This window comes from Bufo bufo, chromosome 1, assembly GCF_905171765.1.
Source record: "Bufo bufo chromosome 1, aBufBuf1.1, whole genome shotgun sequence".
NCBI lineage: Eukaryota > Metazoa > Chordata > Amphibia > Anura > Bufonidae > Bufo > Bufo bufo.
The window spans coordinates 571,277,050-571,290,512 of record NC_053389.1 but is presented as its reverse complement, the minus strand read 5'-3'; the positions used below and the strand labels follow the sequence as shown (position 1 = coordinate 571,290,512).

Sequence of the window (13,463 nt, the reverse complement as noted above, 5' to 3'; positions counted from 1 at the left end):
GGCAATTACGCTAAAGAAAAGACTGTATATATACTGCATCACGAAAATCATTATTACGGCATTAAAAATCTAAAAGCTTTTATCAGAGCCAAATATTTATGCGTCCGGTGCTTCTCTGTATACAACAATAAACACCAACACGGCTGTATACAGTTTTGCAAAGCGTGTCAGCGGACGGATTGCGTTGATCAGGACGATAATGTGCGGTGCCCGATATGCACAGTGCTTTGCCGTTCAGGGACGTGAAAATTCAGTTTTGCTCGATACCTATTGTTTTCTGCGTCTCGGGATCGGAGTTGCGTGAGTAGTCCAGTACAAGGTGTTTTAAACTGTCAAAATTAACAAGTGGATACGTTAATGGCGCACGTTAATGGCGCACAAACCTGATAACGTCATTTGGTTTTACGCTTGTTGGCAGAAATAGCACGATAAACTAACCCGTTTGTTTACAAATATCAGGTTTGTTGAGGGAATACCGCAAAATTTTACAGCCGCTGATCTATTCCCACCAGACAAGGTAAATTTGGCAGTCGATGATTTAATGGAGGCGGCTTGTGAAAATCTTGAAATGCAAAACGCATTCACCAAATACGTACACCACAGAAACTTGAACATTATGTATCTCGTTCAAATTTTTTTTTGTCAGGGTAAGAAAAGCCGAACCATAAATTTAAACACTAAATACATGGTCCTTTTTAAGAACCCTCGTGATAAATTACAGATTATTATGTTGGCGCGGCAAATGTACCCCGGTAAAACACGTTGCTTTTTAGAAGCTTTTGAAGATGCTACACTTTTGAAAGTATATAAAATGTGTTTGTATGCAACGTCTTGTAATGTTTTTATTAGTTTTACATAAACTGTTTTTAAATAAAATGTAGTCCCCTTTTTTCTTTTTACAATAAATCCACTATCTTGATTTGTTAAAATTGCATATACAGTTGGGTCGCATTGTTTGATAGACGCTGCTTAAAAACGTTGCTAAAATGACGGGTATTGCCGAGATATTGCGAAAACAGTACTACACGCCAAAAGCTGTCGGCTCTTATGGCAGCGTAGAGCCCTTATTCAGAGAAGTACGAAAATTTTTCGCATATCTAACCACGAGAATCTTTTTCTGGGGAACATACCGAGAACAGTAATACTAATGTTTGTGGACAACAAGTAATTTTCAGGTCATTACCAAAGAAGTTCTTGTGCTTCAAACGCTATAATGTGAATTATGCGGCCTTATATTTGGACGGGGCAACAGATACCCGCAAAACCGTCTTAACCTAATTTCCAAGACGAATCAGCGGTTCGAGAATATATGTTGCTCGTGCATATTTCGGGAAAGCATAAGGCTGACAACACTTTATCCGTGGACCGGTCCGAATTTTTGAACGGCTACACATTGTTCGCTTTTGATTTATCGCCGGATCAAGAACCCGGTGGTCATTTCTCGCTAGCAAAAAGCGGAAAGCTCAGAGCTGAATTGTAAACACTATTAACATGATTGTGTATTCAGTTCATGAAAACATTATTGAAATAAATGATAGAAGGGAAGTTTTATATGATTTTCAATAATAATGAATAATTATGAAATTACACGTGTTATAAAAACCGACTTTCATGCCCGTCGCATATTTAAAGGTGTATTTCCATGCGATTTATTACCTAAAAATAAAATCATCGACTGCCCGGCGGCCTACATTGTAAATACGGACAATTCGTATAAGCGGGGACGGCACTGGATTTTAATTATATTACAGCCTGACGACGTATCTATATTTTTTGATAGTTATGGATTATCGCCGTCGAGTGAGCTATTTCCTGCTGAATTTATAAACATTTTATACAAAAATTCTAAGACTATAAGGTATCTAAACAGACAAATCCAGGACGTCGCTAGTTCGGTCTGCGGCCATTACTGCATCTATATGTTACATTGTATAGCTAAAGGAATACCTTTTGAAAGTGTATTAAAAATGTTTACGAGTGATTTTAGAAAAAATGATCGTGTTGTGCGCTCCTTTGTAGCGAAGCGCATGAAACAATTATGTATACGCTGTTGTAATTACACACAAACTTGTCAGCCCCTAAGTGGTTGTTAAAAATGTAAGTTGACGTGTTGTAAATAAAGAAAAATTAATAAAACTTTTTAAAATGATTTAAATTTTGTCATCCTTGATTTTTTTATCGTTGCTATTATAATTAAAAGACCCCCGGCCAATATAAGTCATATCAAAATGATATCAAAGTGTTATCAAATCACAAAATGATATAAAAGTGGTATAAAACCGTATCAAAATGTTATAAATGGGATATTAAAAGCTTATCATTTGATAAGGACTTATAAAGTGATATGTAAAGCTTATCATTTGATATAAAATTTATATTAAGCCATTTTTCTTACCATTAGCATATGCAATAGGTGTTGGCGGTGATACAGCCAATCACAATAATTGTGCTTCCTGAAAAGAGATGCTATAAAAATATGGATAGATACTGCATAGTGTTTGCCGCATCTGTTGAAACGATACCAGTAGTTTTGTGTTAACTCTGCTATAGACAGATCCCGAGAAAATTAACACCTCTCAGGTTGTCACAGCTGCTACCTGAAACTCATGTGTGGGGTCTTGTAGGAAATGAAAAGTTTGATGTTAGGATGTATGGACCGTGAGTTTCAGGTAACAGCTGTCGTCCTGTGCTATGATCATAACCCACTTCAAGTTTCAATCTAATGTACGCTTGTGGACCTGTGGGAAAATGTATTGAGGTGTCGTTAATTAAGGAAATGGTTGTATAGTTGACAGGATGTACTCATGACAGCTGCACTTCTTGATTTAATATGATCTACCAAGTAGTATAGCAGGAATGTGATATTTCAGACTTTTAATTCAAATTCAGTGTGTTGACTCAGCTGTCCAGTGTGGTGGGAGTTAAATTACACTCATGAATAAGAACCGCACTCACAATGGAGGTAAATTGAACTTACTTTTCATAGACATACATACACTGTAAGCTGTATATGAAAGGCTGCAGTTAGAAGACCGCTTTTAATTTACATGATATAGCATTATAATTAAATTAATAAAACTTTTTAAAATGATTTAAATTTTGTCATCTATGATTTTTTTTATCGTTGCCATTATAATTAAAAGACGCCGGCCGTGTAGTATACGTCTTGTGGACATGCCCGGGCATGCCAATATATAAAAGGCATATAAAAATTATATCAAAGTGATATCAAATCACAAAATGATATAAAAGTGGTATAAAACCATATCAAAATGTTATAAATAGGATATAAAGTGTTAATAAAAGCTTATCATTTGATAAGGACTTATAAAGTGATATAAAAAGCTTATCATTTGATATAAAATTTATATTAAACCATATAAAATGATATGAAAATCATATCAAAGTGGGAGGCAGTTAAGCGTGGTTTGGGGTGGCGAGGGGAGAGAAATGGGTGAATCTGGGTGGGGTTAGGGCGTTTCTGGGAGGGGTTATGTGAAAAAGGGGTGGGCACCTGTCACTTTGAGTTTGACGAGACATGTCCCACTATACTACTATGACATATATTTTTTCCCCCTATTAATACACCCCCCCCAACAAAACAAAAAAACAATCAAAATTCACTGCAGAACGGCTACTAGGACGGAGGTATATTTCCTATTAATACACCCCGTAAATAACTGTAGTACAATGTAACTTCACCACTGAACGGCAATTATGACATATATTTTTTCCTTTTTTTTCCTAATAATACACCCCCCAAAAAAAAGTAAAACAATGTAAAATCAAAGCAGAATGGCTAATAGGACGTACGTATATTTCCTATTAATACACCCAGTAAATGGCTGTATCACACAGAACTTGCACCCCAATAACAAGCAAGGTTTGCTGGAATTACTGATGTATCATATAGTGCAAACAACCTAAAAGCAGCTGTATAATTGCAATTGGATCCCCAATTAGTGCAGCAAGGTGTAACAGAATCGCTCCTATTAACCATGCTGTACACTCTCCTATTGTACCCTGTTCTCCTTTTATAGTGTAGATAATGCCTCCCTATCCTTTCCCTACACCGTGAATAATCTTTCCCTGAAATTGTTTTTTCAGTACAATTAAGTCTTTCCTAGCACTGTCCCTAGCGCCTGCTGACATCTCTCCCTGCACTAAGCACACTGGAAAATGGCTGAGGCTATTTATAGGGCTGTGACATCACAAGTGCTGGCTGGCTGCTGATTGGCTGCATGCATAACATTGTGGGTGATCCCTCGTTCCCAGGGTTCTTTGCTCCATGTACTAACACGTGTAGCAGCCATTTTAGGAAACAATGCGATTCCGACATTGTGGGTGATCCCTGACGAAGGAATCAGTGTATACCGAACTGCGTTGGAAAGAATTGTGAACCCAGGAGGCATCAGTAGGAGCGTGTGATGTCACACTGAAGGTCCGTTCTCCTGTGACTATTTGCCAGGCTTCACCTCGTGCGCGAGCTACCGTCCGGAGCCGCACACCGCTGAGGGTGGGAACTGAACATCTTGCTGTATCTTACTGTACAAACATATTGAAAGCCTAATTTGGAAGTCAGAGCGGGATTCAAACGATACCACCAATGGCAAGTATCAAGTTATCTCTATTTTTTTGTTTATTGTCAGCGGGGGTATGTTTTATCTATTATTTTTATACTCCCAGTATCTACAATTAAGGGCAGTGGCAGTAACCCTTGAAAATACAAACCCAGCAGCGACTAATAGTAATTATATGCAATACTTTATTTATCGAAGCAGCAGCGCTGGTATCAGCTTTTATTTATTTTATTGTGTTACAAAAAATATGATTCCTTACCACGAAGAGTGAGGAATTTCAGCTTCGGTGCGAATCGAATTCTTCCTGAAATTCAGATCGAACTTTACTTTGTCAACTTCAATTCGCTCATCTCTAATCATGATACCAGTGTGAATAGAACTGAACATGTGAGGTAAATTAGAATCAAACTGACTAAAAGGGACAATCTCATTTGATCTCAGCAAATGTTAATTAAATGTTACCTCTAGTCACTAAAGACATTACGGTAAAGGAACCAAGGATATCCCATTGAAACACACAATTGAGGCAGAGCTTATTTCTAAGCTTTATGGCTTAAAATACCCCTTGTGTGGCTGAATTTATCAACTCGTGCTTTGGCTTTCTTACATTTACAACATTTTCTGATCACTGCTGCAAACTAATGTTGGAAGTTTTAAATGGTAATTTTAATTGGTAATGGTATGGTAAAAGCAAAATTTAAAAAGATTGCCTTTTTCACATCTGCCTTTTTTCCACAAAGCCACAACACAGTGCCAAATCCATCTACACCAATGGTCCCAAAGAGACACCAATGATTTACAATAGGGTCCAACATTTTTCCATTGTGGCAATAAGAATAATGATACATGCTGCACTCTTCTTGCTGTCCAATCTGACAGAACTGTTGGAGGCACCATGGCAGAGGTCACCAGGGATTTAAATTTATTTTACACACCTATTAATAGACATTAGCATCAAGCTGTCCCCAATGAGGCTCACAATCTATCAGTATGTCTTTGGAGTGTGGGAAGAAATCAAATTACTCAGAGGAAACCCATGAGGATAACATACAAACTCCATGGAAATGTTGTCCTTGGTTGGATTCAAACCCAGGACCCCAGTGCTGCAAGACACCAGTGCTAACCACTGAGCCATCATGCTGCCTGGTGGCTCAGTACTTAGTTGGAAATATTGTTACTGTTTAAAAAAAAAAGAGTCTAAAAACCCCAAATGAAATTGTGATTTCTTTATTGATGTAAAATAGATCAACAGTCCAAAAATGAAGACGAGAGAAAACAAGATGTAAAAAGGTCTTACAAAGATAACCCCTTTTTGATCAGTTGGTTGTTCTGGGACCAGTTTATGTAACCCCTGACCAGCTGTTGGGGAAGCGGTCACTGGCCTTACATATGTTGTTTTAAATGCTATAAAATAAGACAATTCATAGTAAAACAAAGAAAAATATTTGCTATAGGTAGTTGTGACCTTATTTACCATGAGATGTCAGATGTCCATACTAAGAAGCATCACACTATGTATGAAATTATCCACCACAGAACAGGAAGGTTTTAATAAAAATGCATTTCTGATTTCCAACAGGAAGAAATGCTTGTTCTCTCATGTCCACTGCGTAGTGAATATTCAAAGCTAATTTGATGACTATGCAGGATTCCCCTCATTATCACACACAAAGGTTTTCTGCCTTTACATACGAATACACTATGTTTGAGGATTTTAAACCCACATTACTAGATGTACTATAGCTTTTCCTTCATGGACTAAAAACTAATGTGACGATCATGGTGAAGGGAAAGCGCCACCTGTTTTTCCATTTTCTTTACACTACTGTAAAAGATGATGAAAGTTTTACTGCTGCAGTGAATGTCCTGACAAGATCTAGAAGTTAGATTTTTGACTTGCATCTCCAAGTTCCTATATTGCTGCACCTAAACTGTGAACAATGTAAAGCTTGTATATTTAAAGGGGTTGTCTCATCTGAGAACATATGGAGAACAGTGCGGGCCAAAGTGGTGGTTGGAGGACTCCGGTTCAGCGACCACCAAGTGCTCTCCCCATAAAAGTGAATGGGAACACACAACGCATGAACAGCCACCGCTCCCACTTTTATGGGCCCGACATAAAAAGCCGACCCAGCATTCGGCTATTTTCATCTGCCCCATAGAAATTAATGGAGGGCGGCTGCGCATACGCAGTGCGCCCTACACCACTTTCGGGGCTCCGTTTAGGAGACAGGTGTGGGTCCCACACCTATCAGACAATAGAGGCATATCCTAGCAATATGCCCCCATTGTCTCAGGTGAGACACCTTTAATACTATGAGTTTGAATGAATTACCCTGATCTGTAGTTTTTCATTTAAAGCACACTTTGACAATAAAGGTACAAAATCTATATTGTTCCCATGTGTGGATGAAGACCTCATATGATATGCTAGCCTAAAGAAACATTGTGGCCATTCATTCAAAGTATTACTCTGGAGCTTATAATGTTTTTTTATCTTGTTCTTCAGAAACTCAATTTCTCAAAAGATTATACCACCACACAGTGGCATTATTATTTTTTTTGTTTCCATTGAGATTTAGAAACACAAAATGCTGATTTTATTACACGGCTAGGATGTGTTTTGTTCAATGCTAGAATGCTTGAGTTAAAAACTTGAAACATGCTACTACTGAATAGAATTAGACCTTATACAATTTATTAAGCAAATAAAAGTATCTTAAAGGGCTTGTCCCATTAGAGACTTTCATGGCCGAGAAGGGAAATCCCACAGGATGCACCACCCAGGGAGGCATAACTCCCAAGGCAGTGAATAGGAGCTATATAAACTGTGTATCACAGCAAGCTACGCTGTTTCCGTAACTCAGGACAAACTAGGCTAGCACTTACTGTGCAATATTCCCATCTCAGTCATGAAAGGCCTAGATGGGACAGCTCCTTTAATTCCATCCTGTCAATCTACCAAGTCTTCTGAATTTATCCTTCTGTGACCATGTCATTGGATCTATGAAGCTTTCTGATAGGTGCAAGGCACTAACTATACTTGTGCACAGTGAAATTTAGTGAGTAAAATATGTTCTACGATGTTGTAGAATATGTTTATTTGTACAAAATACACTAATTACATTTTTATTGAATGTGTTATGATATACAAGGCTATGAAGTATGGAGACATGTTCTGTAGGTTAAAAAATATATAAAAGTAACTAAGGATAATAAATTGGAGCTGCCCAGCAACTCTCACATAGGCCAAAATGTATCACAAAATCAGAGCATTCTCCAGAAGTTATGTCACATTAATATAGTTTAACCAACAACTGCTGGATGTGTAGGATAGGTGATAAATGTTTGCCGTCAAGCACATCTGCTGCATTCGAGCATGCCCACCTACGCTTAATACAGCCAAACACTTTCATATACCTATTTCTATACCTTCCATAGAGTTGGATATATTTGCAGTACGCATCCTTGCCCAGTGCAAGTCCAAATTGCAATAGATGTGCTGATGAGGATGGAACAAGGAACTGAGCTACCCCCTGGCAGTGACTGGCTGGGGTCCAAGCAGTGAGGTCCATGATGAGCTAACATTCATTCTTGTGGATGGTTGATAAAAGTAGTTAGCTGGAAAACCCTTTTTAAGCACTGACACCTCTGATCTGTAATATGGAATTCCTTTGTGTAATTCATATTCACAATTCTTCACCTTTACCAGATGTGTCTTGTGATATGCTTGTACCATTGTTGTTTTCTTAACCACTTAGAACACTATTCATGATGCCCTTGGTGTCTAATAAACAAGATTATTGGAATACAACCATACAACCAAAGTACCTGGAAATAAACGTCTAATCAAGCTTGAAAGGTTACAAATCGTTTCAGGCATCACCTTTTTTACATGATAAATCTGGCCTGTATTGTAGCTTCTATAAGTCACTTATACTTTCAGATACGGTAAATGGGAATTTTTTTGCTGTAATGAATTTCCATGTATATTCTGTCCTGTCATAGAAGACAGAATTGCATTCAGTTTTTGATTCATCGTCTCCATATTTCTGCCATTCTTTTTGGCTTGTCTTAAAGATTTCTTGACTTTCTTCATGCGATCTTTTAACTGTTTGTTGCGACTCTCAAGTGATGCTACCTTCTCCTGAAGTTTCTTCACCCTCTCCTCTTCTTCAAACAATGCGCTCTGAATCGAGGAGCACATAAGCTGCATGCCAAGAAAAAGAACAATTAATATATGGCAGGTTAATACACTGAAAGGGAGAATACACCCCCAATATGACATCTGACAATCCAACAGAAAAAATATAACTGTATGCCTCTCTATGAAATTGGAGAAATATGGAGATCCAGTAGGACCAGTGGCATACCGCCAATATAGGCAGACAATGCCGTTGCTATGGGGCCCGCGGCATAGGTGAGCCCGTAGCGCACAGAAGGCACCGCCCCCTCCGTCTACCTGCACAGACAGTTATTAGTTAATATGCAGCAGCGGCACTTGTGTTCTCCCTTGGGCCTTGCCCCCCCCTCCCCCCCCCCGACCTGATGATCTGGGCTGCGGGCATCTGCAGCATTTCACACTGGCCAATCAGCTTTTCACAGCGCAAAGATCCTGCTGCTGATTGGCCAGTGTGTACCAGGCAGGCAGCAGGAGCAGACGCCGCACACCCTGCCTATTAGCATCCTCTCGGTCCTTGCGCTCACGTCTGCCGCCCTAAAGTCATCAGCCAGTGGCAGTGAGTGCAGCCCCCCCAGCCCAGACTGAAGGACTGCTCTATATGGTTGGTTGGATATGGGTATTCTTGAGGGCAGCAGCATGCAGTGTTTTTTTTTTTTTGGGGGGGGGGGGCTCAGAGAGGACTTGGAGGGCAGCTCATAGAGGCCTCATAGAGGATTTAGGGGAACAGTGTGCTTTCCTCCTACATCCCCCCTACGGGCATTTTGGGGGGCATTAGGGGTTGGATAACCCCTTTAACTCTTTGCTGCTGATGCTGAGTGTGCACATAGCCTCCAAACATATTTCCCCCCCCAGCACATCAGTCACCTTTAGGGGGTGATATGATTGGTGGCTATGTGCACACTCAGCATCAGCAGCAAGGAGTTAGAGGGGTTAGCAAACCCTTAATGCCCCCCAAAATTCCCCGGGAGAGGTATGACCCTTGCAAGAGGAGCGATGTGTATGCGGGCTCCTGCCCTGCACTCGTTCAGCTGTGCTCGCATACATATCGTGCCCTGTGTCCACTGTCCTGTGCCCACTCTGCTAAAACCTGACATAGCCCATCTATGCCTGGCTTTACCAAAGCAGACAGACAGGAGCAGTGGTGAGTGATGTGATCATATTTATTGTATGTATGTGTGTGTGTCTGTCCCTGTGTCCGTGTTTGTGTCACCATCACAATGCCCACAGTGTTCCTATGTCTTGACGCAGCTGCATCAGGACGTTCTGTGCGTTGCAAGAGAAAGAAGAAGGAAGAAGAGGCAGAGACGCCAGCATGGAGTCCGTGGGAGAGGCACAGGGAGGCACACTAAGGACACAGGTAACACTACCACATGATCTACACTAGTGTTATCTGCGGTTTTACATAGGACTGCAGGTAACACTACCACATTATCAGCACTAGTGTTATCTGTGGTTTTACATAGGACTGCAGGTAACACTACTACATTATCTGTACTCAGAGAGTTATCACTGTGTTATTAGTAGTGTCACATAGGACTGCAGATAAAACTTTTATGGAATATCCACAGGAGTCCCATAGATTCCGATACCTCAGGGTTTTGTTCCTACGGCATTCCCTTTGCCGCAAAACTGACCTGTGCCCTTCATTCTCTGGGTCAGTACGAATACGTACGAACGTATGTATACATTTATTTATTGGCAAATGGGCGTCTGGCAGGGGAGGAGCCAGGAGAGAAGGTGGGATGGGCCAGGGGTGGTTAGTGGGCGGGGTTAGGGGGCCCAATTCAGATTCTTGCTATGGGGCCCAGTGATTTCTATGTACACCCCTGAGTAGGGCCCAATGGACATTCATTGGTACTTTTTAAATTACAGCTTGTGCAGAACTGTAATGCGATCATATGTATAAACTATGCAAAGTTACTGTGAAAAATTTACAAAAAAAATCATGCTTTATATGAAAGAGGCAAAATATTCTCTAAATACCTGAGTAATTATAGAAAATTATGTTTGCTATTTCAGGAAGTAAACACGTTGAACTGTCTGCCATTTATAGTGGCATATTTCTAGCAGTGACACACTACAATAGAAAACTAATGGGAAACTAGAAGGGGGTATAATGACTTGTAAATCCAAGGCAGCTCAGCTGTGATTGCTTTTAAGTTGAGCGCACATTTCTTACGGAAGACTAAATTAAGCCTCTTTATTAAAGGTTCAATGAACTTTCCAAGTACAGAATGACAGTGAGTAAGATGGATGTTTCACCCACTACTTTTTGACCAAATATGGGTCTCAGCCCATCCTTACAGTCGACAAAGAATAGCAGACACAATAATTTTCAAAACTATTAGAGTAATTGAATTTTTCAGCACATTTTTAGAAAGCAAAAAGAACAAATATGTTAAAAACAACTAAACCTTTCAAAGGCCTATAAAAAAACATATTCGATATAAGAAAAAGTACACCCAGTGAACTGATTCATTTTCTCATTAACGGATTTATTTTCTGATAGGATATTGTCCTCAGTTCATATACATTTAGTACATTACAATGATTATAGAGATGACCTAGAAATTTCAAGATAATTTCAAGAGCAGGAAGAGCTTAAAGGGGTCATCCCACAAAAAAATATTCTACAGTTTTCAAACCAGCACCTGGATCTGAGTACTTTTATAATTGCATATAATTAACAATTCAGTATAGCCACTGATTTATTCAATAAAATGTATCTGTATAGTGGCACCTGCTCTTTGTTCTTTTTCTTATTTCTTCGTCCTGCTCACTGAGAAGACTGCACATGCTCAGTTTCATCCTTCAACTGCCTCCTGAGCTGTGATAGGGAGAGCTGAGACACACCTCCTGAGCTGTGATAGGGAGAGCAGAGACAGGCCTCCTGAGCTGTGATAGGGAGAGCTGAGACACGCCTCCTGGGCTGTGATAGGGAGATCAGAGACACGCCTCCTGAGCTGTGATAGGGAGAGCAGAGAAATGCCTCCTTAGCATTAGCAAAAAAGACACTCCCCTTGAGCTGCCATATAAATCTAGCAAAGCAATTAATGGGGAGATCTCTGGACCCATGTAAGGTCAGGGCTGGTTCTAGCTTTGTTAGAAAGAGATTGATGTGTACTATATGGGATAACCCCTTTAAGCGCTTAGGCTGATCTTTCCTTGCCGCACTGAGTTTGGTGTGTGTTGCACCAAGACTAGTGAAGGAGCTACTTCCAGTCCTGTCAGTCATTACCAGCAAACTGATGCTCTGGGGACTGGTAAACCCATGAGACTGTGAGCAGCTGAAGAGAGTGTGCAATATTTTCATCTGTGAGGGCACGTCTACAACTAATAGACTTCATAGCTCTATTCAAGGGTTTCTAGGAATTGCAGAAGGAAAATTGGATATATGGGCAACTGCACCCCTCCAGCTGGAATTGTTATGTAAGGATTTGCATCTCAGAGGGACTTTGGAGGTAAGCCATGGTTCAGCTATGGTTACCCCCAAAGGTTTGTGCCTCTATCATATATGAAAGTGTTTGTAGCTGTGTACTCCAGTAAACACTCTTTGCTACCTTGTTCAGCTGCACTGCGATTGCTCTGGTCTATTGTCTTTTACCTATATCTGTCACGACCGCTATCCCAGCAGCAGTCGTGTCGCACCAGACGGAGGGGAAGGGGGACCCTTATCTACAGATGGGAAATAGAATGGCCACCCCTGACTAACCCTAAGCTGGCACCTGTCTGCCCTGATACCCTAGACGGGGTGTGAACCCGTGCGGCGAGCAGTATGCCTAAACCCTCAGTCACCCTAACAAGACTAGACTGGGGAAAGGCCGATGGGAGCACTAGTCACCATCACTCACGTCTAGGAGAACAACAGGGGAAGACAGCAACAAACAAACAATCTATAGCAGAGATAGACTTATCCAGTCACGAGCAGAGAAGGCGATCCCAAACACGACAGTCCACGCCGGACAAGAGCTCCACAGCAGCACCGTCAAACGATCTCCTTCAAAGGTCAGAATAGCACTGGAAGTAAGGACTATATCTGGCAATGACTGCAAGTGAAACTGAAACTAATATAGTAGCTGGGAGTGGCAGACAGGACTCACCTGAGAAGGATGCCTACAAACTCGCAGTCAGGACAAAAAGGTTCACAAGGCAAAACCCGGATGACATACCCTGAACCACGGAGCAAACTCACAAGCTATCGCGAGTAGCAAGTCGCTGCGACCTTCTCCTCCCAGACCTGTCTGGATCAGTCACAGTCGTGACAGTACCCCCCTTTCTACGAGGGGCCCCCGGACCCTCAAGACCAGGCCTCTCCGGATGGGAGCTACGAAAAGCCCGTATGAGCCTGTCCGCTTTTATCTCTGATGCTGGAACCCACATTCTCTCTTCGGAACCATAACCTCTCCAGTGCACCAGGTACTGAAGAGAGCGGCGAACATATCGTGAATCAACAATCTTTTCTACCTGAAACTCAAGACTGCCATCAACAACCACCGGTGGAGGCGGTAGTGGCAATGGTTCAGGAGGTTCTACATATCTCTTAAGCAGAGATCTATGGAAGACATTATGGATCCTTAGAGTCTGAGGTAGCTCCAGACGAAAAGCCACCGGGTTAATGATCTTAATTACCCTATAAGGACCAATAAATCTCAGACCTAATTTCCACAAGGGAACCTTCAACTTGATATTTCTGGTAGACA

General features: G+C 40.9%; 1 protein-coding gene across 1 annotated transcript in view; it reads right to left on the bottom strand.

Moving 5' to 3' along the window:
* Positions 1-7,626: 7,626 nt before the first annotated feature.
* The window catches only part of CCDC3 (coiled-coil domain containing 3), a 117,948-nt gene continuing 112,111 nt past the window's right edge, over positions 7,627-13,463 (bottom strand). The window contains exon 3 of the mRNA XM_040413205.1: positions 7,627-8,790. Within this exon, the coding sequence (XP_040269139.1) occupies positions 8,515-8,790 (276 nt within the window). The 3' untranslated portion in view covers positions 7,627-8,514. The remainder of the gene's footprint in view (positions 8,791-13,463) is intronic.